This window comes from Heptranchias perlo, chromosome 1 (assembly GCF_035084215.1).
Source record: "Heptranchias perlo isolate sHepPer1 chromosome 1, sHepPer1.hap1, whole genome shotgun sequence".
NCBI lineage: Eukaryota > Metazoa > Chordata > Chondrichthyes > Hexanchiformes > Hexanchidae > Heptranchias > Heptranchias perlo.
This window is the reverse complement of record NC_090325.1, coordinates 32,707,722-32,735,689: the sequence shown is the minus strand read 5'-3', so window position 1 is coordinate 32,735,689 and position 27,968 is coordinate 32,707,722. Positions and strand designations below refer to the sequence as shown.

The window sequence follows — 27,968 nt, the reverse complement described above, 5'->3', positions numbered from 1 at the left end:
TTGTTAAGAGTACTTACGCTCTAAATATCTGTGGCGGGTTTAGTTCGTAACTACCGCGCAAATACAGCAACTTCGTGACATTCAATGCATGTCAATGGTGAGGCAGCCAACGAAATGCCATTTTCGCAAAGCGAACGGCGCATCTTGGTCAGCAACTTTTGAATATTCGCATTTAACCATGCATTTGCTCTTCGCCAGAAGTTGCTGTACCATTTACGCATAAATAACGGCGAGCGCCATGAACCTCACCATTATTTTGACAGCAAATCTGTCTCCTTGTATTTCAAATTAAAGTTTACCTTATTAACACTGTTATTGACTATGATGTATCTTTTCTTCAAAAGGTAAATGAAGCCTTTGCTCCTCAGTATTTGTCTGTACAGAAGGCTCTGAAATTGGACCCTGAAAATACTAATGTAAATGGTGGTGCTATAGCATTAGGACACCCACTGGGGGCATCAGGAACCAGGATAACAGCACATCTAGTTTATGAGCTCAGGTACGATAACTACATTTATGTTTCTGTCTGTCTGTTTCCTGGCTTGAAATCAAGTGAAGGTGTGGGTTTGTATGTATATAGGTGTGTGTATATATAGAAGCAACTGGCAAGGTAGAGCATCATATTGAATCTTCAGTGCATTGCACAATGGGCTGAAGGATCTGTGCTTGTTCCTGCAATTCCCCACAAGCTGAATTCCTGATCTTACTTGAGCCAACCCATTGCAGAGAGGGACTGTATCAGGTCCTGGCACTTGTAATATTAGGGGTGCATTTTCTGTAATCCAGAATTAAAGCACATGTGCAGTACAAGGAGTGCATCTATCCATAGCCCAGAATAAGAGTGTGTGTGTGGCTCATGGGGCGCATGCATCTCTTCATAAACCAGAATAAAACACTGTCTGTAGTATAAAGGGTGCCTTGTTCTATAATCTAGACTAAGACTACATGTGTAGTATGATTGGTTCACCTCCACTGCACAGATCAATACGTAGTCTGACTATATCACACCAGATCCAGTATTATTCCATATTCAACTTATAATCATGGCACATTGCAAATGTTAGCCAGGATAGCGTAGGGATGTATAGTGCCTTAGCAAACAGCATTGGATTAAGTGTGTAAAAATGCACGCACTATATTCAAATTACTTGAACGTACCTATATTTTGTTTACTTACCTGTCACGTAATAAAATGTAATACGAAAATGTTTGTGGAATATAATGTACTGTGAAACCTGCGTAAACAGGCACTTAGTGAGAGACCCAAATAACTTGAATGGTAAAATATATAAGAGGCACTCTGAAATCATGGGCACTCGCAAATTACGAACTATGGACAGCCTTCAGTTACCCTTTTACAACTTAAAACACAGGCCACAGGCCACAGCCTGTTGCGAAGCAGCTGTATCTGGAACTTTCACTGAGTCAGGATCACTGGTGCTTCCCCTCCCAGCTTGTTTCTTTTCTGCCCCCCAAATTTCTCGTGAGGTTAGTGTATGCATAGCACAAAGTGGCAGCAGGTTTTGTGAAAGAAACGGCTTTTGTGGAACGGGAAGCTCTTTACCCAGCATGCATAGCGGCAGAGAACCCGTTCTGTCTCTGAGAATGCTCGATCCAGGGATAGAGCCGTTTCTCCACTATGGATGCTGGGAATTTTTACAGTACATACAATGATCATTTTGAAAATAAAGACACCTGCAAAAAAAGTGTCCATAATTTACAAGTTTCACTGTATATAAATGCATCTGGAGACCTAAGGACTGATGGAAAATTTATTTTTGTAGTTTTATTGAAACAGAAACAAAATAGTATATTTGGATTAACACACTTCAAACCAATTTTAAATAAAATCAGAAAATGTTGAACTTGTGCAGCAGGTTAGTGAGCATCTAAAAGAGAAAAATAGTTCAATGTTTGAGATTCTAATAAAAGATCCTGCCTGAAAAGCTAATGTATCTTTCACTCACAGATACTGATTGTGCTGTACATTTCCTGCATTTTTTAATTTAATTTTATTTGTAGATGAGTGTTTAGGACAGTAGATGGTGCACTTGTACCTCTTTTGTATATAAACTAAAATAAATCACTTTGCTGTTATTGATTCCTATCCTGTGCCATAAAATTGTTCGCACATATTTTGTACTTGCATGATTATAACACAACAACAGCTTGTGTTTATATAGCGCCTTTTAATGTAGAAGAAAAAGTCGCAAGGCACGCCACAGTGGCATAAGGAACAAATGGTCACTGAACCAAAGAAGGAGATGTTAGGAGGTGGTGACCAAGAACTTGGTCAAAGATGTGGGTTTAAAGGAGGAGAGGAAGTTGGAGATATGGAGGCTTTAGAGAGAGTACGACGCAGAATTGCTGGAATGCTGCCTGGTATGAGGAACTACAATTACAAAAAAACCTTGAAAAATCCGGGGGGTTTTCATTGGAACAATGCAGATTACAATCTCAAATTTCAGTTGACTCAGCTGCCCAACTTTTTTGGGGAGTTCCAGATTTTCAATACCCTTTGTGTGAAAAAATGCTTCCTGATTTCACTCCTAACTGGCCTTGCTCTGATTTTAAGATTACGCCCCCTTGTTCTGGATTGCCCTACCGAAGATGTTGGGCCGTATTTTCCTGTGAGCAGCGAATGAACGGCAACTGCCATTCAGTAGGCTTGAACTTGCCCACAGGCTTTTCATGGGCTTTTGCACAGCAAGTTCCTTTCATGGGGCTCTCAATCCAGCGCAGTGCCCTCTCCCTCATCTGGGATCTGTGTGACTGGGGCAAGCAGCTGTGTATCCCCTTAACCAAACAGATTGAAGCATACAAATAAGCCACGCAGAGTCAGAACCAGGAAGTGTAAGTTAGAATAGTAAATTCAATGTCAAATCAGGTTCAGAAAGCAAAATAAAGAGATGGTAAGAAATATTGAATTAAAAGACACAGAAAAAGTAAAAGAAAATTTAAAACCATTTTTTTTAAACATCCAACAACAATTAAAATCTGAAGCAATGAGACTCCACACTTATAAAAGTAAATTTTCAGGGTCGGAGAGGGTGTAAGGCAGTCATTAAAACTTAACAGCCGTTAAAAGTTTGTTTAGACTTAAAAAAAAACTTGACGTACCTTTTTATTTGGCAAGATTATTTCGTTTCTTTCGGGTCAGAGAGGAACTTCACGCTGTTGCATTCATTTTAATGGTGAGTCAGCCAGCGAGATGCGGTTCTCGCGAAGTTTACGGAGGAGCAGGGCATCAGATAGAGGAAATTCCGGATTTCCATGTTTAACTGCGCATGCGCGGTCACCGGAAGTTGCTCTACCAGATGCGCTGAAATAACAGTGAGCCCTGTTAGCATCGCTGTTATTTTCAGAACAAAATCCAGCCCATTCATTTCTCAGTATCTATCCTATCAAATTCCTTTATTATTTTGAACGCTTCAATTAGACCACTTCTTTTCCCAGAACTAAAACAATCTGTTTCTTTCCTTGATTTGACTAGAAAAATACTGATATAGGAAGCAATCTTGAATGCATTCTAACAAATATTCCACACTTTGAACAGCCTATCTTAGGATAGTTAAAATGACCCAATATTATTGCCCTATTGCTCTTGTAAATCTCTCTGATCTGTCTAAAGATCCCCAGCTCTTTATCATTTCCACTGTTTGGTGACCTGTAATGCACAAAAAAAGTTCCCTTCCTATTTCTTAACTCTATCCATATGGATTCTCTATTAACGCAACTCCCCAGGACAGCCTTTCTTTCTGTGGTGTGATAGAATCCTTCACTAACACTGGGTTTAGCATCTTTGAAGGTAGATAAATTGCTAGGCCCGGATGAAATGTATCCCAGGCTGCTAAGAGAAGCAAGGGAGGAAATAGCGGAAGCCCTGACCGTCATTTTCCAATCCTCACTGGCTACAGGCGTGGTGCCGGAGGATTGCTAACGTCGTACTGTTGTTTAAAAAGGGACGGGCCGAGTAATTATAGGCCAGTCAGTCTAACCTTGGTGGTGGGCAAATTATTGGAATCGATTCTGAGGGACAGCATAAATCGTCATTTAGAAAGGCACGGGTTAATCAAGGACACTCAGCGTGGATTTGTTAAGGGAAGGTCGTGTCTCACTAACCTGATTGAATTTTTTGAGGAGGTAACAAGGAGGGTCGATGAGGGTATTGTGTTTGATGCAGCCTACATGGACTTTAGCAAGGTCCCTTGCTTTTTGTGGTATATAGTAATGATTTGGACTTGAATGTAGGGGGCGTGATTAAGAAGTTTGCAGATGATACAAAAATTGGTCATATGGTTGATAGTGAGGAGGAAAGCTGTAGACTGCAGGAAGATATCAATGGACTAGTCAGGTGGGCAGAAAAGTGGCAAATGGAATTCAATCCGGAGAAGTGTGAGGTAATGCATTTGGGGAGGGCAAACAAGGCAAGGGAATACACAATAAATGGTAGGATACTGAGAGGTGCAGAGGACGTGAGGGACCTTGGAGTGCATGTCCACAGATCCCTGAAGGTAGCAGGACAGGTAGATAACATAGGAACAGGAGTAGGCCATTCAGCCCCTCGTGCCTGCTCCGCCATTTGATAAGATCATGGCTGATCTGTGATCCAGCTCCATATACCTGCCTTTGGCCCATATCCCTTAATACCTTTGGTTTCCAAAAAGCTAACTATCTCACATTTAAATTTAGCAATTGAGCTAGTATCAATTGACGTTTGCGGAAGAGAGTTCCAAACTTCTACCACCCTTTGTGTGTAGAAATGTTTTCTAATCTCGCTCCTGAAAGGTCTGGCTCTAATTTTTAGACTCTGCCCCCTACTCCTAGAATCCCCAACCAGCAGAAATAGTTTCTCTCTATCCACCCTTTCCGTTCCCCTTAATATCTTATAAACTTCGATCAGATCACCCCTTAACCTTCTAAACTCGAGAGAATACAACCCCAATTTGTGTAATCTCTCCTCGTAACTTAACCCTTGAAGTCCGGGTATCATTCTAGTAAACCTACGCTGTACTCCCTCCAAGGCCAATATGTCCTCCCGAAGGTGCGGTGCCCAGAACTGCTCACGGTACTCCAGGTGCGGTCTAACCAGGGTTTTGTATAGCTGCAGCATAACTTCTGCCCCCTTGTACTCCAGTCCTCTAGATATAAAGGCCAGCATTCCATTAGCCTTATTCATTATTTTCTACACCTGTTCATGACACTACAATGATCTATGGACCTGAACCCCTCAGTCCCTTTGGACATCCACTGTTTTTAACTTTTTACCATTTAGAAAGTACCCTGTTCTATCCTTTTTTGATCCAAAGTGGATGACCTCACATTTGTCTACATTGAATTCCTTTTGCCCATTCACCTAATCTATCAATATCCCTTTGTAATTTTATGTTTTCATCTACACTGCTTACAATGCCACCAATCTTTGTGTCATCGGCAAACTTAGATATGAGACTTTCTATGCCTTCATCTAAGTCGTTAATAAATATTGTGTATAATTGAGGCCCCAAGACAGATCCCTGCGGGACTCCACTCGTCACATCCTGCCAATGTGATCTTTGTATCGTTCCCATTCGCCAGGATCTGTGCCATTTTTTGCATTATCCCTACTCTCGCCATTCGCTCAGCCAATTTCCTAACCAAGTCCGTACATTTCCCTCGATTCCATGGGCTTCTTTCTTAGCTAACAGTCTCTTATGTGGGACCTTATCAAATGCCTTCTGGAAGTCCATATAAATGACATCCATTGACATTCCCCTGACCACTACTTTAGTCATCTCTTCAAAAATTCAATCAGGTTTGTCAGGCACGACCTACCTTTCACAAATCCATGCTGGCTCTCCCTGATTAACTGAAAATTCTCGGTGTTCAGTCACCCTATCCTTAATTATAAACTCCAGCATTTTCCCCACAACAGATGTTTAGACTAACTGGTCTATAATTCCCTGGTTTCCCTCTCTCTCCTTTCTTAAAAAGCGAGTGACATGTGCAATTTTCCAATCTAGAGGGACAGTTCCTGAATCTAGAGAACTTTGAAAGATTATAGTTAGGGCATCTGCAATGTGCTCACCTACTTCCTTTAAAACCCTGGGATGGAAACCATCTGGTCCTGGGGATTTGTCACTCTTTAGTGCTATTATTTTCTTCATTACTGTTGCTTTACTTATGTTAATTTTATCGAGTCCCTGTCCCTGATTCAATATTAGTTTTCTTGGGATTTCCGGCATGCTATCCTCTTTTTCTACTGTAAATACTGACGCAAAGTAATTATTCAACATGTCTGCCATTTCCCCATTGACAATGACAATATCCCCATTTTCAGTTTTTAAGAGGCCAACACTGCTCCTGACCAGCCTCTTTTTCCTAATATAACTATAAAAGTTCTTTGTATTGGTTTTGATATCCCTTGCAAGTTTCTTTTCATACACTCTTTTTGTAGCTCTTACTATCTGTTTTGTGACCCTTTGTTGATCTTTGTATCGTTCCCATTCGCCAGGATCTGTGCCATTTTTTGCCTTTTTGTATGCCCTTTCCTTACATCTTATACTGTCCCTTACCTCTTTAGTTGTCCATGGCTGTTTTTTTTGGCCATTGGAGTTCTTGCCCCTCAGGGGTATAAACCAGTTCTGTATCTCGTTTAAAGAAACATTTAACATTTCCCACTGATCATCAGTCGTTTTACCCATTAACAGATTTGCCCAGTTTACTGTGGACAGTCTCTGTCTCATCCCATTGAAGTCGGCCTTACCCAAGTCTAGAATCTTAGCAGCTGACTCACTTTTTTCCCTTTCAAACACTACATTGAACTCGATCATGTTATGATCGCTATTGAACATAAGAACATAAGAAATAGGAGCAGGAGTAGGCCAATCGGCCCTTCGAGCCTGCTCCGCCATTTAATAAGATCATGGCTGATCTGATCCTAACCTCAAATCTAAATTCATGTCCAATTTCCTGCCTGCTCCCCGTAACCCCTAATTCCCTTTACTTCTAGGAAACTGTCTATTTCTGTTTTAAATTTATTCAATGATGTAGCTTCCTGGGGCAGCAAATTCCACAGACCTACCACCCTCTGAGTGAAAATGTTTCCCCTCATCTCAGTTTTGAAGGAGCAGCCCCTTATTCTAAGATTATGCCCCCTAGTTCTAGTTTCACCCATCCTTGGGAACATCCTCACAGCATCCACCCGATCAAGCCCCTTCACAATCTTATATGTTTCAATAAGATCGCCTCTCATTCTTCTGAACTCCAATAAGTAGAGTCCCAATCTACTCAACCTCTCCTCCTATGTCCGCCCCCTCATCCCCGGGATTAACCAAGTGAACCTTCTTTGTACTGCCTCGAGAGCAAGTATGTCTTTTTTTAAGTATGGAGACCAAAACTGTATTGGATAGATGTTCACGCACAGTTAAGTCGTTAACTAAATCTGGTTCATTACTCATTACTAAATCTAGTATGGCTTGCCCCCTTGTTGCCTCTAGGACATACTGCTGTAGAAAACTATCCCAGACACACTCAAGAAATTCACTACCTTTCTGACAGTTGCTAGTCTGCTTTCCCCAATCTATATGAAGGTTAAAGTCCCCCATTAAGACCACTATGCCTTTCTTACATGCTCGTCTAATCTCTGCTTTTATACAATCTAGCACTTCAGAGCTGCTGCCAGGGGTCCTATACACAACTCCCACTATAGTCTTAGATCCTTTCCTATTTCTCAATTCAACCCATAAAGTCTCTGTTGGCTGCTTAAGAAGGCATACGGGATACTTTCCTTTATTAGCCACGGCATAGAATATAAGAGCAGAGAGGTTATGCTAGAACTGTATAAAACACTAGTAAGGCCACAGCTTGAGTATTGCATACAGTTCTGGTCACCACATTATTGGAAGGATGCGATTGCACTAGAGAGGGTACAGAGGAGATTTACGAGGATGTTGCCAGGGCTGGAGAATTTTAGCTATGAGAAAAGATTGGCTAGACTAGGGTTGTTTTCTATGGTATAAAGGAGACTAAGGGGAGATTTAATTGAGGTGTATAAAATTATGAGGGGCCTAGATAGAGTGGATAGAGTGGACCTATTTCCCTTAGCAGAGTGGTCAGTGCCCAAGGGGCGTAGATTTAAAGTAATTGGTAGAAGAATTAGAGGGCTACAGACCAAATGCTAGAAAATGGGATTAAGCTGGCTCGCTCTTTTTCAGCTGGCACAGATACGATGGGCCAAATGGCCTTCTTCTGTGCTGTAACTTTCTATGATTCTATACTGCCACCCCCTCCCCGCCTTTCGTTGCCTCCCTGTCCCTCCTGCAAATGTTATGACCAGAATATTATGTTCCTAATCCTGCCCAAATTTAAGGCACACGTTTGTTATAGTTACTATATCATATCTTCCATTGTTATTAACTCTAATTTTTTTAACGCTTTGTGTATTCACATACATATCACTCAATACTGGCTGCAATTTTTTGGAACGTTGACCCTTATTCGTTTTCCTGGTAATCTCATTTCATTTTTTAGTATCATTTGCCATTCTACAACAGTGTTTTTATCTTTCACTACCTCGTAGCCTGTTTCTTTCAGCTATCAGAGGAAAAGGGAAATAATTAGAAAATACTAAGTCTTCTGCTTCTATCCCAAAAGCTTTATTAATCCAGCTCTTCCTCTCTAGTCTCAAACCTAAACTTTCCCCACCGCCATGCATATTAATTTAAATCTTCCCCCTACTGCTCTATTTACCCTCTCCACAAGGACATTGTTGCTATATTATGTTCCGGTGAAGGCTGTCCTTTTGGTATAGCCCACCCTTGTTCCACAAATCACTACAATGCCCCAAGAATGTGGACTCTTCCCTCCTGCATCAGCCCTGCAGCCACACATTGACCTTCCTCATCTCTCTGTCCTTAAACTGCCCAGTGTGTGGCACAGGAAGCAATCCAGAGATTTACCACTCTTGAGGTCTTGGTTTTCAGTGTAGTCCCTGAATCAAAATCCTGGAAGTCCCTACTTAACAGATCTGTTGGAGTACCTTCACCTTCACATGGACTGCAGCGGTTCATGAAGAAGGCTCATCATCACCACCTTCTTGAGGGAAACTAGGGATGGGCAATAAATGCTGGCCTTGATAGTGATGCCCATAGCCCAAGAAAGAATTGTTAAAAAATTATTAAATTGCCCTTTGCAAGTCCTCTGTCGTCGTATCCAACATGCCGTTCTCCCTCCCTTTCCTGAAGTTTTCCCACTCGTTCCTTGAGTTCCTTCACCCTGACATCAGGGTGGCAACATACCATTCGGGACTGCAAAAAAGGCTATCTATAGCCCTGACTATAGACTCCCCCCTGCTACCATTTCCTATTCTGTAGTCTGCCTGTCTCTCTTCTCCTGGTCTAATCCTTTGCTCCATGATGTTGATCAGGACCATCCTCCCCTGAGTCGCTGTCACTGTAGCCTCGTACTTGTCCAACACAAAGTATCTTTTGGACAGTTGCAGTAACTCAGGGATTTCTTGTCCCTGTGAGTCCTGCCTCCGTCTGCTGCCCCTTTGAATGGTCACCCACTGCTCTCTTTCTACATTCTCCCCGTGTGCTAAACTGTCTGGCACTGCCTCTTGGGTGATTGTGGAGATACGATCCAGAAACCCCTCATCCTGACTGATGCTGCAGTGTATGGTCAATTGCTGTTTGAGAACAAAAATTCTCTGCTTCAGAGATTCAATTATATGAACACACACACACACACATCATGCGAGTTCTCTGGACTGCCCATCCTTTGTATCTAATTTTTAAAATGTAGTTGGTGTTAACCTGAACTCCCACTGGCACCATACTCTCCCTAGAATCACACTCCTCTTACTCACCTCATATAAGTATTAATTTTAGGGGGAAGAATTTCTTGTTCAACGACACCTTTAGGCTGAACTCCTGCTGAGGCGAAACACCACACTCTCCTGGCTCTTGATATGAAAACTTCAGACTGAGCCATGTTTGTGTTAACTAATGGCAACAAAGCCATTGGAAAGCCCCTGAAATCAACCTTCCCAATACTGAGCTCTTTCCTACTGCAGCAGGAAGATTACTATATTGCTGTAAAGTCCAGCCACCGTACAGACCAATATCCTGAGTAAAATACAGGCTTCCATCCAGTTTAATTTTAAAATTCTCATCCTTGTTTTCAAATCCCTCCATGGCCTCGCCCCTCCCTATCTCTGTAACCTCCTCCAGTCCTAGGACCCTCTGAGATCTCTGTGCCCTTCCAGTTCTGCTCTCATGCATATTCCCGATTTTCATTGCTCCACCATTGGCGGCCAAGTCTTCAGCTGTCTAGACCCTATGCTCTGAACTTCCCTCCCTAAACCTCTCCGCCTTTCTACCTCTCTCCATCCTTTAAGACGCTCCTTAAAACCTACCTTTTTCACCAAGCTTTTGGTCACCTGTCCTAATATCTCCTTATGTGGCTCGGTGTCAAATTTTGTTTGATAATGCTCCTGTCAAGCGCCTTGGGATGTTTTACCATGTTAAAGGCACTGTATAAATGCAACTTGTTTAAAAAAGGAGATAAAGTACAAATGAGAAGAGGTTGTAAAGTTGCATATTCAGGCTCCATCCGAAGTGCTGTGTGCAATAACCATAAGAATTATATCATTGTTGTCACCTCTTCACCCTCTTTAAGGGCAAAGACTATTCCAACTATCAGGAATTTCAGTTTTGAGGGCAGGTTAATGAAGTTGAATTGTTTGAGACTTTGAGATGACTTAATTGAGACAGTTGGCATGTTGAGTCAGGCAATTGTGGTGGAGGTTGTGGTGAAGCCTGCCCAAATCAAATTGGGCAGGGCAGCCTTGAGGAAAAGTTTATTGAGTGTATTAGGGATGGATTTCTTGAGCAGTATGTAACTGATCCGACAAGGGGGCAAGCAACCTTGGACCTGGTCCTGTGTAATGAGCCAGGATTAATTAATAATGTCCTAGTTAAGGATCCCCTTGGAATGAGTGACCATAACATGGTTACATTCCATATCCAATTAGAGGGTGAGAAGGTTGGTTCTTAAACAAGCATACTGAGCTTGAATAAAAGGAGACTATGATGGTATGAGAGCGGAATTGATTAAAGTGGACTGGGAAAATAGATTAAAGGGTAAGACGGTACATGAGCAGTGGTGTTCATTTAAGGAGTTATTTTACAACTTTCAAACAAAATATATTCCACTGAGGAAAAAAGGGTGTAAAAGAAATGTCAGCCATCCGTGGCTAAGTAAAGAAATTAAGGATAGTATCCGACTAAAAACAAGGACCTATAAGGTAGCCAAACTTAGTGGGAGGATAGAAGATTGGGAAGTCTTCAAAAGACAGCAAAAAGTAACTAAAGGATTGATTAAGAAAGGGAAGTTAGATTATGAAAAGAAATTAGCAAAAAATATAAAAACAGATAGCAAGAGTTTCTATAGTTATATAAAAAGAAAAAGGGTGGCTAAGGCAAACATAGGTCCCTTAGAGGATGAGACCGGGAAATTAATGGTGGGAAACATGGAGATGGCAAAAATGCTGAACAAATATTTTGTTTCAGTCTTTACGGTAGAGGACACTAAGAATATCCCAACACTGGACAAACAGGGGGCTCTAGTGGGGGAGGAGCTAAATACGATTAAAATCACTAAGGAATTGGTACTCAGTAAATTCATGGGACTCAAGGCGGATAAATCCCCTGGACCTGATGGCTTACATCCTAGGGTCTTGAGGGAAGTGGCAGTAGGGATTGTGGATGCTTTGGTAATAATTTTCAAAATTCTCTGGACTCGGCAAAGGCCCCGGCAGATTGGAAAACTGCTAATGTAACACCCTTATTTAAAAAGGGTAGTAGGCAGAAGGCTGGAAATTATAGACCAGTTAGCTTAACATCTGTGGTGGGTAAAATTTTGGAGTCTATTATTAAGGAGACAGTAGCGGAACATTTGGATAAACATAATTTAATAGGACAAAGTCAGCATGGCTTTACGAAGGGGAAGTCATGTCTGACAAATTTGCTTGAGTTCTTTGAGGACATAACGTACAGGGTGGATAAAGGGGAACCAGTGGACGTAGTGTATTTGGACTTCCAGAAGGCTTTCGACAAGGTGCCACATAAAAGATTATTGCTCAAGATAAAGAATCACTGGATTGGGGGTAATATTCTGGCATGGGTGGAGGATTAGTTATCTAACAGGAAGCAGAGAGTTGGGATAAATGGTTCATTCTCGGACTGGCAACCAGTAGCCAGTGGTGTTCCGCAGGGGTCGGTGCTGGGTCCCCAACTCTTTACAATCTATATTAACGATTTGGAGGAGGGGACCGAGTGTAACATATCAAAGTTTGCAGATGATACAAAGATGGGAGGGAAAGTAGAGAGTGAGGACGACCTAAAAAACCTACAAGGGGATATAGACAGGCTGGGTGAGTGGGTGGAGATTTGGCAGATGCAATACAATATTGGAAAATGTGAGGTTATGCACTTTGGCAGGAAAAATCAGAGAGCAAGTTATTATCTTAATGGCGAGAAACTGGAAAGTACTGCAGTACAAAGGGATCTGGGGGTCCTAGTGCAAGAAAATCAAAAAGTTAGTATGCAGGTGCAGCAGGTAATCAAGAAGGCCAACGGAATGTTGGCTTTTATTGCTAGGGGGATAGAATATAAAAACAGGGAGGTATTGCTGCAGTTATATAAGGTATTGGTAAGACCGCACCTGGAATACTGCATACAGTTTTGGTCTCCATGCTTAAGAAAAGACATACTTGCTCTCGAGGCAGTACAAAGAAGGTTCACTCGGTTAATCCCGGGGATGAGGGGGTGGACATATGAGGAGAGGTTGAGTAGATTGGGACTCTACTCATTGGAGTTCAGAAGAATGAGAGGCGATCTTATTAAAACATATAAGATTGTGAAGGGGCTTGATCGGGTGGATGCGGTAAGGATGTTCCCAAGGATGGGTGAAACTAGAACTAGGGGGCATAATCTTAGAATAAGGGGCTGCTCTTTCAAAACTGAGATGAGGAGAAACTTCTTCACTCAGAGGGTAGTAGGTCTGTGGAATTTGCTGCCCCAGGAAGCTGTGGAAGCTACATCGTTAAATGAATTTAAAACAGAAATAGACAGTTTCCTAGAAGTAAACGGAATTCGGGGTTACGGGGAGCGGGCAGGAAATTGGACATGAATTTAGATTTGAGGTTAGGATCAGATCAGCCATGGTCTTATTGAATGGCGGAGCAGGCTCGAGGGGCCGATTGGCCTACTCCTGCTCCTATTTCTTATGTTTCAAATACCAGGGGACATGAGTTTAAAAATGAAGAAGTTAGGAACAAGAAGGAAAGTCAGTAGGAACTGTTTTTACCCAACAAGTAACCGACTTGTGCAATTGGTTACCGGGGACAGCCATGTAAGCAGACTGTACAAATGTGTTTGAGGCACAATTGGGTAAGTTCCAGGAGAGAAAAGAGCTGGAGGAATGTAGTGATAAGGTGGATTCATAGGGTTGAGATGTACCCAATAGGAACATGCTTTTTTGGACAATTTGTTTTTCTCCTCCTAAAAATGCAGATGTCCTTTGTAATTAGTCTTTTGTAGTTTCAGTTCTAACTTGATGAGAGTGTTTTTATTCAAAAAAAAAATTAAATCCAAATGAAAATGGGTGGAATCATAGAATGATTACAGCACAAAAGGAGGCCATTGAGCCCGTGCTGGCTTTTTGTAAGAGCAATCCAGTTAGTCCCATTCCCCCACTTTTTCCCCATAGCCCTGCAAATTGTTTTCCTTTATGTATTTATCCAATTCCTTTTTGAAAGCCACGATTGTATCTGCTTCCACCACCCTTTCAGACACGCATTCCAGATCATAACCAATCGCTGCGTAAAAATGTTTTTCCTCGTGTCGCCTTTGGTTCTTTTGCCAATCGCCTTAAATCTGTGTCATCTTGTTCTCGACCCTTCTGCCAGTGGGAACAGTTTCTCTTTATTTACTTTAAGTAAACCCTTCATGGTTTTGAACACTTCTATCAAATCTCCTCTTAACCTTCTCTGCTCTAAGGAGAACAACCCCAGCTTCTCCAATCTATTCATGTAACTGAAGTCCCTCATCCCTGGAACCATTCTAGTCAATCTTTTCTGCACCCTCTCTAAGGCTTTCACATCCTTCCTAAAGTGCAGAACCCAGAATTGGACACAATACTCCAGTTGTGGCCGAACCAGTGTTTTATAAAGGTTCAACATAACTGCCTTGCTTTTGTACTCTTTCCCTCTATTTATAAAGCCCAGGATGCTGTATGCTTTTTTAACCGCTCTCTCAATCTGTCCTGTCACCTTCAAAGATTTGTGCACATATACACCCAGGTATCTCTGTTCCTGCATCCCCTTTAGAATGGTACCATTTAGTTTAGTAGAGAATATTACATTTTTCAGTGCAAATTGGAGAGAATTCAGTGTCTCAAAAAAGAACGTTTGCATAACATTCATTTCTCTTTTACTAATTTACTTTGTTTATGATTGTATATGGGACATACATATAGTGCATGTGTATATAAAATACATTAGTCAATCTCCCATGGCTTTTGCAAACAAGAAGTCAAGACTAAATGCAATCTTTGGGTTAGTGAGTGAAAAATAATTAGACTGAGCCTCAGATAAGAATGTGAAGATAGGGGACAAGAATAGAGCAGGCGAGGGAGTGGGGAGCAGGGTAGAGGCTGTTAGGATGGGGGAAGAGAATGTTAGAGCAGGGTTAGAGGGTGAGGGAGGGGAGAGTTGATTGAGGTGAGAGGCCAGAGAAGGAGATAAAGACCTGCAGAAGGTGGAGGATGTTAAAGCAAGGTTGGAGGCTAAAAGAAGCAGCTGCATTGTTGGAACCAGTGAAACAAGTACTTTAAAGAGGGAGGCAGGAGGAGAGGTTGAAGGGAGAGGAGAATGGGAGGGGAATTGGAAAGAAAATGGGGGAGTGAGTTGTTATGATCTGGAATGCACTACCTGAAAGGGTAGTGGAAGCAGATTAAATAGTAACTTTCAAAAGGTAATTGGATAAATACTTGAATAGGAGAAATTTGCAGGGCTATGGGGAAAGAGCAGCGGAGTGGGACTAATTGGATAGTTCTTTCAAAGAGCTGGCAAACACAATGGGCCGAATGGCCTCCTTCTGTGCTGTACAATTCTGAGTGCAGAGCACGTAGGGTATGAGGAAAGGGGAGAAGATGGTGGGTGGAAAGAAATTATGGGAGGAGGAAAAAGTTAGGGGAAAAGGGAACAAGTGGGAAGTGGACAGGGACAGGGGTGGGAAGAGAGGGATGAGGACATGATAGTTGAAAATAAAATAGAACTGAGAAAAATGAATTGATTGAGGATGAAGCTTTCATGAATTTAAAGCAGCCCTACACAGAAGAGGGAGAAACGTTGGCAATAAATGAATTGGTGAGAAAGTTGACAAAGTTCACTCAATAAAAATGTAGGAATAATAAATTGAAATGCCTTTACACATCGGCAACATTAATTAAATAAAGACTTGGGATCAGTCAACAAAAGTAATTAAAGATCTGGGCTTCACAAGGGGAAATTAATTAAATACAAGGCCGTCATGAGGCTTATCGACAGAAACAGGGAGAAGCAACACCGACACCTGGGTTTTCCCTCTGAATATGCTGACTGCTGCTCAGCTCTTCAGTCCCTCACCCAAGTGATCATTCTTGATATGTGAGCCTAGAGAGTGTCTACAGGCCATTCGACTGTGGAGGACATGACAGCTGAGTCCAATCCTGCCCTCTTGCACGTGCACAGACACGTTTTCCATTAGAAGTCACTGGATAGCCAGCAGTGGTGGGAACCCTCGATTAATTTTTTTTCTTCTTTTCACCTCAGGCACTGGGGCCAGTTGTAGTGTCCCAGCTGGGATCAGTTAATTTAGCGGACATCAGCAGTGTATTTACTTTTATTTTATTTGATAACTTATTGAATGAAGTTATCAAATCATCAGATGATATCGTCACGTGCAGTTGAAAGATACACAACACCACATCCCACGAGAGATTTCAGGATATTACACCAATTTGCAAATCTGTCTGTTTCTGATTGAAAATCAAAAGAACTGATTTGAAATGATTTTAAAATTCTTGGATTTTATTAGGGAAAATCAGTAAAAACTGAAAACAGAGATCCTTCAAATGGTCTTCTTCATTAGCCCATGCATTGGAACGTATACTCAATGGTGTTAGCCCTGACTCACCTCTGAGTCAGAGGGCCATGGGTCCAAGCCCTTCTCCAAGATTTGAAGATATAATCTTGGCTGACACTCCAGTGCAGTACTGAGGGAGTACTGCAGTCAGAGGTGGCATCTTTCAGATGAGACGTTAAACAGAGATCTCTTCTGCCCTCTCAGGTGGATGTAAAAGATCCCATGGCACTATTTCGAAGAGCAGGCAAATTCTCCCGGTGTCCTAGCCAATATTTACCCCTCAACCAACATCACTAAGATAGATTTATTTGGTTGTTTCCTACATTACAACAGTACAAAAGTACTTCATTGGCTGTAAAATGCTTTGGGACATCCTGAGGTTATGGAAAATGCTGTATAAATGCAAGTTGTGTCATTCTTTCTTCCTTCTTTCATATGACAAGAATGCAGTTCAAAAAAGAGCTTCCATAATGATTTGAAATCCTGTTAGGCATCTTTGATACCTCAATGGGTAAATGTACTGTCTGATGTGATACCGAGCCATGCTGTTCTTATTTAAGCTGATGTGGTAGCTAGAGCAGTACAATTAACATAAGAACATAAGAAATAGGAGTAGGCCAATCGGCCCCTCGAGCCTGCTCCGCCATTCAATAAGATCATGGCTGATCTGATCCTAACCTCAAATCTAAATTCATGTCCAATTTCCTGCCCGCTCCCCATAACCCCTAATTCCCTTTACTTCTAGGAAACTGTCTATTTCTGTTTTAAATTTATTTAATGATGTAGCTTCCACAGCTTCCTGGGGCAGCAAATTCCACAGACCTACTACCCTCTGAGTGAAGAAGTTTCTCCTCATCTCAGTTTTGAAAGAGCAGCCCCTTATTCTAAGATTATGCCCCCTAGTTCTAGTTTCACCCATCCTTGGGCACATCCTTACCGCATCCACCCAATCAAGCCCCTTCACAATCTTATATGTTTTAATAAGATCGCCTCTCATTCTTCTGAACTCCAATGAGTAGAGTCCCAATCTACTCAACCTCTCCTCATATGTCCACCCCCTCATCCCTGGGATTAACCGAGTGAACCTTCTTTGTACTGCCTCGAGAGCAAGTATGTATTTTCTTAAGTATGGACACCAAAACTGTATGCAGTATTCCAGGTGCGGTCTTACCAATACCTTATATAACTGCAGCAATACCTCCCTGTTTTTATATTCTATCCCCCTAGCAATAAAAGCCAACATTCCGTTGGCCTTCTTGATCACCTGCTGCACCTGCATACCAACTTTTTGATTTTCTTGCACTAGGACCCCCAGATCCCTTTGTACTGCAGTACTTTCCAGTTACTCGCCATTAAGATAATAACTTGCTCTCCGATTTTTCCTGCCAAAGTGCATAACCTCACATTTTCCAATATTGTATTGCATCTGCCAAATCTCCGCCCACTCACCCAGCCTTGTAGGTTTTTTATGTCGTCCTCACTCTCTACTTTCCCTCCCATCTTTGTATCAAGAACACCACTGGCTACAGGTTGCCAGTCCGAGAATGTACCATTTATCCCAACTCTCTGCTTCCTGTTAGATAACCAATCCTCCACCCATGCCAGAATATTACCCCCAATCCAGTGATTCTTTATCTTGAGCAATAATCTTTTATGTGGCACCTTGTCGAATGCCTTCTGGAAGTCCAAATACACTACGTCCACTGGTTCCCCTTTATCCACCCTGTATGTTATATCCTCAAAGAACTCAAGCAAATTTGTCAGACATGACTTCCCCTTCGTAAAGCCATGCTGACTTTGTCCTATTAAATTATGTTTATCCAAATGTTCTGCTACTGTCTCCTTAATAATAGACTCCAAAATTTTACCCACCACAGATGTTAAGCTAACTGGTCTATAATTTCCAGCCTTCTGCCTACTACCCTTTTTAAATAAGGGTGTTACATTGGCAGTTTTCCAATCTGCCGGGACCTTTGCCGAGTCCAGAGAATTTTGGAAAATTATTACCAAAGCATCCACAATCCATACTGCCACTTCCCTCAAGACCCTAGGATGTAAGCCATCAGGTCCAGGGGATTTATCCGCCTTGAGTCCCATGAATTTACTGAGTACCAATTCCTTAGTGATTTTAATCGTATTTAGCTCCTCCCCCCCTAGAGCCCCCTGTTTGTCCAGTGTTGGGATATTCTTAGTGTCCTCTCCGTAAAGACTGAAACAAAATATTTGTTCAGCATTTTTGCCATCTCCATGTTTCCCACCATTAATTTCCCGCTCTCATCCTCTAAAGGACCTACGTTTGCTTTAGCCACCCTTTTTCTTTTTATATAACTGTAGAAACTCTTGCTATCTGTTTTTATATTTTTTACTAATTTATTCTCATAATCTATCTTCCCTTTCTTAATCAATCTTAAACAATTGGTTTAAGTGTTCCTATGTTAGAGAATGGCAGGGCAGGGTTATTGTGTGCATCTACACACATATGTGGAGAAATGTAAGGAGTCTAACAACACCAGGTTATAGTCCAACAGCTTTATTGGAATCACAAGCTTTCGGAGCTTTCCTCCTTCGTCAGGTGAGTGTAGGTTCCGTAAATGCACAGCATATATAGTCAGAGAACAATGCCTGATGATTACAGATAATCTTTCCAACTGCCCATTATCACACCTCGGTATAGATATAATCAAAGCAATCAAAGGAGTGCATGGTGTTCAGACAGAGAAACATTACATACAAGACTACTGAATACACAAGCAGTCATAACACAAAGACAGACACAGAGAGAGAGAGAGAGAGAGAGAGAGTGACCAGTTGTATTAAAAACAGATAACTTTTTTTTGGCTGGTGGGGTTACATGTAGCGTGACATGAACCCAAGATCCCGGTTGAGGCCGTCCTCATGGGTGCGGAACTTGGCTATCAATTTCTGTTCGATGATTTTGCGTTGTCGTGTGTCTCGAAGGCCGCCTTGGAGAACGCTTACCCGAAGATCGGTGGCTGAATGTCCTTGACTGCTGAAGGTCCTTGACTGCTGAAGTGTTCCCCGACTGGGAGGGAACCCCCCTGTCCGTTCATCTGTTGTCACAGTGTCTGCATGGTCTCGCCGATGTACCATGCTCCGGGGCATCCTTTCCTGCAACGTATGAGGTAGACAACGTTGGCCGAGTCATGGTACATCGGCCGAGCATGGTACATCGGCGAGACCATGCAGACACTGCGACAACAGATGAACGGACACCGCGCAACAATCGCCAGACAGGAGGGTTCCCTCCCAGTCGGGGAACACTTCAGCAGTCAAGGACAGTGAGCCTCCGATCTTCGGGTAAGCGTTCTCCAAGGCGGCGTTCGAGACATACGACAACGCAAAATCGTCGAGCAGAAATTGATAGCCAAGTTCCGCACCCATGAGGACGGCCTCAACCGGGATCTGGGGTTCATGTCACGCTACATGTAACCCCACCAGCCAAAAAAAAGTTATCTGTTTTTAATACAACTGGTCACTCTCTCTCTCTCTCTCTCTCTCTCTCTCTGTCTTTGTGTTATGACCGCTTGTGTATTCAGTAGTCTTGTATGTAATGTTTCTCTGTCTGAACACCATCCACTCCTTTGATTGCTTTGATTATATCTATACCGAGGTGTGATAATGGGCAGTTGGAAAGATTATCTGTAATCACCAGGCATTGTTCTCTGACTATATATGCTGTGCATTTACGGAATCCTACACTCACCTGACGAAGGAGGAAAGCTCCGAAAGCTTGTGATTCCAATAAAGCTGTTGGACTATAACCTGGTGTTGTAAGACTCCTTACATTTGTCCACCCCAGTCCATCACCGGCATCTCCACATCATGGCACATATGTAGAGAGCAGAGGCAGACAAGATTAGTTTTAGCCTTGATGTGCTCTACAGTCAAATAGCCTGTCCAGACTCGCACGTGAAGAATACCCACTTGGGCAAGGTACCAAAGCACTGCCAGCAGGGGAGACAGTTAAACTTCGTTAATTACAAACTCACATAATCTTACAAAATGTGGTACGGTAGTGTAGTGGTTATGTTACTGAACTAGTAATTCAGAGGTCTGAATTAGAACGTGACTTCAGATCCCTCTCTGGCAGTTTGAGAATTTAAATTCCATTGATTATGAAGCTGTCATATTGTCTTAAAAAAAGGAATTCTACTGTATTCACCTGGTCTGGCATATTTTGGACTCCAGTCCCACACCAATGTGGTTGGTTGTTAACTGTCCTCTGAAGTGGCCTAGCAAATAAACCACTTGGGACGGGCAGTAAATGCCGGCTTTGACAGCGATGCCCACATTCCGAGAATTATTTTTTTTTTGAAAAATGTAGTCTTTGGAGGGGGGGAAGTGAAGGTTCTCTTAGACTTGAAATCTATTGCAGACAGCCAGGACCAGGGGGTATTTTATGCTAACCATATCATAGCCAATCTTTTCTGACCCACTGACTGGCAGCAGCTAATCTTGAAAGTCCAAGATTCTTAACTCATTCCAAAACACAAATTAGTTCCAACTGTCTAAAAGAGGCTTGCTCCATAAGCTTACTCACAGGCAATTGTTCAGTGAACAATTCAAAACAAAAATCATTGCTTCAGTTCTCTGATGGTTTAGTGGGTAAGGGGCACCACCCAGTGTAATACTAAGCCATGTACACCAGAAGGTTGAAGATCTGCTAGCTGGTCTTGACATCAGCACCTTTGGGCCAGGTAGGGAAAAAGATCAGCTAGGGTTCCTCTGCTGGAAATTGTGCATGGTGGACATTGGGTTAGGAACGATTTGGGCTCAGCTGTGATGCCCTCCTTGATTAGGTGACCTGCCAACATTCATGGTCTAGGCTCGCATGTTACAATGGCCACTTGGGAACAGTACTGAAGAGCTGCTGCTGCTGCCTGTGGAATCGTATTGCAGCGTTAGTTAGCACCTTCTGGAAAAGAGGCGACAAAACTAGGGAGGTGCCTTTTTTTTAATAAAGTTGTATTTTGACAAGCGGGTGATCATCTTGAAGATAACATTTAAAAATCGTGGTAGGTCTTTGTACTGTAGTATAACGGTGAGCACCGTGGAGTGGTGGGAGATGAATTTATGCCCATAATTTGCCTCCCGCTGCGCATCCCCTTGACTGTTAATTTATTGGGAGGATTCGGGTAAACTGCCATTGTCAGAGTGGTGTTGGGAGCAGGTCTCGCTCCTTTCAGCTACATTTGGTGAATGGTCTGGATAAAGTGAAGATCTTCTGGAGAGTGGGGCAAGAAAGGGTTCATTTAGATTTATTTCAAGTGATTGTTTAAAAATATAATCTATTTTGATGTATCTCCCTTCTTAAAAAAAATCTGAACTACATAACTTGGAAGTTGTATGATGTAACATTGTACAAACACTTCCTTTATTCACTATTTTAATGAAGGCATTAAGCCTGTTATTAAAATTGTGCACAAGGAGTTTGATATGTACACCTTAAGTGTTCATGGGATAATATCACAGCATAATTGCCAGGCTGATGCGTTTCAATGGATTGTTGTCCTGTCTCTCATTACTTGTCATAATTCTTCATTACTAGCGTTCATAGCTAATATGCGGGCACCCTTGGTGGAATCTTGGATACTAAAGTACAAACACACGTGGCCCAGTGAATATACTGTTGTGGCTTTCAAAATATCCATGTACTTGTCTGTTTCTCTCCCCTTCCTTTCATCAGGAAACACTTCTTCACACAAAGGGTAGTGGAAATCTGGAACTCTCTCCCCAAAAAAGCTGTTGAGGCTAGGTCAATTGAAAATTTGTTAGGTAAGGGTTATTGAACCAAGGCGGGTAGATGGAGTTAAGATACAGATCAGCCATGATCTAATTGAATGGCGGAACAGGCTCCAGGGACTGAATGGCCTGGTCCTGTTCCTTTGTCAGAGAATTGTTGTTGGTAAAGCAATATTGAATGTATTCATTCCTTTTCTGTCCTTTCAGACGCCGCGGAGGTAAATATGCAGTGGGTTCGGCCTGCATTGGAGGTGGGCAAGGGATCGCCATCATCATTGAGAATGTGAAGTAAAGAAAAGGGGGCACACAAAGAATGCTCTGATACAAGAACCAAACTACAATATTCGGTGCTTGTTGTGGCTTTCTTTGTTTTGTGGTCGCTGCTGCTGCAGTATCTTGCATTAAGGCCCTACATGACCTCCTTCCAAAAACGTTACCAGACCAAATTCTCTGATATTCCCTTTTTGGGAAAAAGATTGGCAATAACGTAAATAAAAATAGATGATGGTAATGCCAGGGGTGTGGTCAGCCAGCGTTTTACTTGTGGATGCGCAAAAAAAAAACAATGGAAATTCTGCAAAAGAGTATCACTGTTCAAGAATACCAAAGAACTCCTAATCTTACTCAAACTGTGTTAACTAAACAATTTTTTTTGTTTTTGTTTTTAAACAAAAAAGTACATTTCCCTAAGTCCCTTAACCTTCAGAAAATCTTCTCCAGCTGATGTGCATAGTGGTTCAGACCACAGATGTTGGGCAGCAGAAGCCAAGCTTATAGGATGATCGAGGGAAATTGTTCACTGTGTCAAAGAGTTCAAATAACCAAGGATAATGAGGAAGTCAAGAGTAAGAGGAGAATTTAGGGGGAACTTAGTTGTCTTTTTGATCAAAAGGTTACCACTAAAAGTCATTGGCGTGAGAAGTATAAATGGATTTAAGAGATAAGTATAATTTTATGTCTGGAGAAAGAAGGGATTGAGAGATATATTTGGAAGACAGTTTACTGGGGTTGAAATTTTTTTTTAAAATAGCCATTTTGGGCATAAAGGTATTTTCTTGATCCTAAAAATGATCAATGCTTTTATTCCTTGCTCTCTTCCCGTAACCAGATGCGGTTTCAATAAGCAGTGCAGCCAAGAATTGACTGAGTTAATTGCACTGTGGTAGGCAGTCCTGAGACTGGAATCCATGATCATCTGCTTAGGGATGCCAACACAGTGGCCATTAAACCACTGGGATTTTCCTTCAAGCTTCAATGGGTTTATTGAAAGCAGCTAATATAAAACAGCTTTTATCTCTCCCTTCGCTTGCCCCGCCCCCCCACAACCATGGAAGCTTTTTGTTGTTGTGAAATGTTTTCTTGTTTCTTTTGAAAAATTGACAAGTCAAACCCAGGCTGCATGTCTTTTTTATTAACTTCCCCCGCCCACAATTTCTCTTCTGTTCCGAAGGCAGCAACTCATGCTGGGATTCTATTCATACAGGTGCTGGCAGCCCTTAATATGTGTATTCTTAAGACATAAACCCAGACAGCAAGTGTTAATTGGCAATTTGACCGCAGAAGGAATCACAGTTGAGCCTGATCCTATGTTCATCTTGGGACATATTTTGCTATTTGTGTGATATTAGAAAAATAATTTTTTTTTAAACCCATGCCAATTTAGTGAGTTTTTCTGTAACCCCTGATGTCCACAGTCACACACTTCCCAGCAGATGTCACCAGATGACGATCAAAGGTGGGAATCCTGTGTTTTTTCCCCCTCTCTGCTGCCCTTGCTAAAAGCAACTCTCTCGGCACAAACCAGGGATGGAGCCTGAAACCTAGTCCACCTCGTTCACTACACATACATTACATTTAGTGACTGAACCATTAGGAGAGCTGTTATCTTTTATATAAGTATGTTTTTAAAAACTTGATTTTGGGGGGTGGTATTGCTATTTGGGGATATTGACTTCCCCTCCCCAACATCTGTGAATATATAGAGTATTAAGGAGGAGGTTTATTGAAAGTGCACTTTTCAAACAAGAATTATGCAACCTACATCATCAAAGTAACTTCTCTCTATAGCATGGACCACAAAGTAAAAGCACTGTTACAAAGTACAACATGCTGACCTGTTTGGAGAAAGTAGTATGGCAAATTGGCCATGGAAGTTCCCAGGAATTAGGTGCAAATAATTTCTCGCTTTTTGTATTTAATCATAACCATTTAATTTTTTTTGTGTTGTCATCACATCAGTGTCCCAGAAACCCCCAAAGGCAATGTCACTATCTTTTCCAGCTGCTGGTGGGTGGAGTAGCACAACTTGTCTTTGCAGGTCAGTGATATGATTTTTCCAGCCATTGAAGACAATCAGATGGCTAGAAACCAATTTACAACTTCAAAACAATTGCATATGTTGTAATTGCTCCAGTGTTGCAGATTCCATCCTACAATATAAAAGGGCACTTTCATGCTGCAGCATCAGCAGCCTCAGGCTATATTGCAAACGGGTCTGTAATAGCAACAAAGCATGAGATTATTGTCCTTGTTGTCACTCTTGGGTATCCATTGTTCTGTGTAAAGTTGTGGGCAAGGGGGCATTCTCTTGTGATATTTGAAATGGGAAAGACCAGGGATTAGAATAGCGATGACAAAGTAAATGGATCCCAGCACGTTTTCTGTAAATTAAAATTAAGTTCTAACTGTAATGCAACAGCTCTTCACTTAATAGTGCTGCGGCTCACATACAGCAGTCCTCAATTTAACAGACATTTCCATGGATCGCTCTCTAAATAGAGCACTTCCCTAAGAGTACATCTCACTGAAATCTTTTATAACTCCCAACGGTTGTTTCTGAAAGAGGACAGGTTGTTTCAGCTGGAACCTGTCTGTACCGGTATGCACAGAAGAAAAACTCTTTTATTGGTCTGACCAACACAAAGTAAGGAGGAGAGAATAAGGGGCACCTGAAAGTAATACTGACTAACCGATTGTGCATTTCCATTTTTATTTCAAATTTTTTAGCATTAATCTTTTCTTTCCTTTACTTGCCAAAAAATGTGTTAGAATTTTGGCTGTATCTGAGATCTGTTTTTAATATAATTGCACACAAATTCAAGATCAATTATACATTTTATCTGTGATATTTTTGTTCCGTAAGCAAAAATGAAACCGTGCCTTACATAAATTGACCTATTGTTACTTTGTGAAGCAGTGACAGAAAAGAAATTACCAATGATTTTGTTTTATTGGTGCCTTGTAATTGGATTTTGATTTTATTACACTGCATTGTAATATACACAATTGGAATAAAATATAAATGTGTTATTTTTATTATATATTTTCCTCCCACTTTTGGTCTGCCTTGCTCCATATATTGTGTAAGCAAAGAGAGGGCATGAAAAAATATTAGCAGGTAAAATCAAAGAAAACTCAAAGATGTTTTATAAATACATTAAGAGCAAGAGGTTAACTAAGGAAAGAGTAGGGCCTATTAGAGACCAAAAAGGTAAACTATGTGTGGAGGTGGAAGATGTGGGTATGGTTCTTAATGAATATTTTACAAAGGAGAGGGATGATGCAGGGATTGAAGTTAAGGAGGAGGAGTGTGAAATATTGGATGGGATAAACATAGCGAGAGGGGAAGTATTAAGGGGATTAGCATCTTTGAAAGTGGATAAATCACCAGGGCCGGATGAAATGTATCCCAGACTGTTAAAAGAAGCCAGGGAGGAAATAGCAGAGGCTTTAACAATCATCTTCCAAACTTCACTGGATACAGGCGTGGGATGCCGCAGGGCTCGGTACTAGGTCCTTTGCTTTTTCTGGTATACATTAACAATGTGGACTTAAACGTGGGGAGCGTGATTAAGATATTTGCGGATGACACAAAGATAGGCTGTGTGGTTGGTAGTGAGGAGGAAAGCTGTAGACTGCAGGAAGATATCAATTAATTGGTCAAATGGGCAGAAAAATGGCAAATGGAGTTCAATCTGGAGAAGTGTGAGGTAATACATTTGGGGAGAGCAAACAAGGCAAGGGAATACACAATAAATGGGAGGATACTGAGAGGTGTAGAGGAAGTGAGGGACCTTGGAGTGCATGTCCACAAATCCCTGAAGGTGGCAGGACAGGTAGATAAGGTGGTTAAGAAGGCATATGGAATGCTTTCCTTTATTAGCCGAAGCATAGGATATAAAAGCAGGGATGTTATGCTGGAACTGTATAAAACACTAGTTAGGCCACAGCTTGAGTACTGCACACCGTTCTGGCCACCGCAGGGGTCTTGGGGCCGATTTTTAGATGGCCGAGCGGGTGCATTGGGGGCAGGGGGGCTCCTAAAATGGCGGAATCCCGGAGCGGGTTCGCGCCCAGCTTCCGCATGCGGGATGACAATTTACATTGTTATTTAGGTAGTTGAGGTACTTGAGAGACCTCATTGAGTGGAGATTTTGGCTGGGGTGCAATTTTGAAGGATGCTCAGCGTGTTTCCCGTGCTGTGGGAAACACTCCCTGTTGGAGCAGACGTGTTTCAGCCAGCAGCCAGTGGGAGATGCAAAGGATTATTTGACAGTTGGGGGGAATACCTCATTTATTGCAGCAGGGCACTCTGTTACTTCAGACAAAGTTTTGGCTGCAACACCTTTATCTTTCCACTCAAAATTATTAATTTATACCCTAAACTCTGCTGTGCAAACACATTTACCTACTTTGCAGACCCCCTCAAACTCACACAGTCAGAATGGGGGTGGGGGGGGGCGCCATGACTGCATTCATCACTTCATCTGAGGATGGGCAACATCACCAGCCTCACCAGGCACGCCGTCCACCTCCGCCACGTGGAGCTCCACAACACAGTGCTGTGCGACAGACACCTGCACAAAATAGTCGTGCAACTACACATACATCCACTGTAGGGTGACCCAATGGGTGACATCGAGTGTGGGTGTTCATGGTGAACCTCATGAAAGGGACTTATTACACATGCCAGTCAAGAATGGCCAAGACGTGGCAGTAGTGGCGACAATATAATATTTAATGTGAGTTGAACCAAAATCAAATATAAATAAAAAACATGACAAACCATCAAACACCCTTGTGCATCCCCTTTGTGCTCACAAAACCTTTGCCTTACGCTTAAGAGTACTCCTAAGTGGTGCTTCCCCTGTGGCTGCAGCAGAGGTAGTGGCAGGTTGCTCTTGTTCATGTCCTGACCGATTAGATGCTTTGGGCCTACGCCCTCCGGGTTTCGGTACCTGTGAGGGCCCCTCCAAAAACTGCTCCACCCGCACCTGTTCCGGGGCAGACTCGACCATCTGGAGCGGAGGCAGCATTGTGGGTACTGGTTGAGAGGGGGGCAACGGGTGAGACATGGGAGCGCTTTGAGTGGCGTCCCCACTTCCAATTCCCCTTTCGCCATCATCCATCTCCTGGGCCAGGCCCACATCACTCCTACCACCCTGCTGGACGACAATTTGGAGGACATATGTGAAGCCTTGTAAGGCCAGTGCTAGTGTATCTGCCTGCCTGTTTAAGGCGGCAGAAAGTTGCTCACCCTGAGTCCGAACGGCCGTTGTCAGGGCCTCAGTGGACTCATTGGTGAGCCGTGCTTGAAGCTCGATGGGGGCTAGCCTTCCCTCCATCACAGACATTTCTGCACTTACCTGCGACACTATCTCAGAGATGCCCTCACGTCCCTGTGACAGTATCTCAGAGATTCCCTCCTGTACCTGTGCAACCATTCCACTCATGCAGGAGTTGGACTCCTCCATCCTCTGCGTGATTGTGAAGAGTGCGTGTGGCACCTGTTCCAGCACCTCGCAAATGTGCTGCTGCCCCTCAATCATTCTCCTTTTAAAGGATGGCCCCCAGGGTTCAGCATCTGTGTCCAGCTGAGCAGAGCCTGGGGAAGAATGCTCCCACCGGCACGGACTCTCCACAGCTGCCCCTGCCACCAGTGTCTGCTCGTGCTCATGTGTATGGTGACTCACCATGTGCGACCCCAAATAACTGAGGACGAGGACCCACCAAGGTGAGTGTATCTGCGCTGGTGGA

The 27,968-nt window shown here is 42.4% G+C and overlaps 1 protein-coding gene across 1 annotated transcript in view; it reads left to right on the top strand.

Annotated features, from left to right (window-relative positions):
• acaa2 (acetyl-CoA acyltransferase 2) overlaps positions 1-25,247 on the top strand; it is a 67,436-nt gene extending 42,189 nt beyond the window's left edge. The window contains exons 9-10 of the mRNA XM_067983560.1: positions 345-499; positions 22,140-25,247. Coding sequence (XP_067839661.1) covers positions 345-499; positions 22,140-22,224 — 240 coding nt within the window. The 3' untranslated portion in view covers positions 22,225-25,247. The remainder of the gene's footprint in view (positions 1-344; positions 500-22,139) is intronic.
• The last annotated feature ends 2,721 nt before the right edge of the window (positions 25,248-27,968 follow it).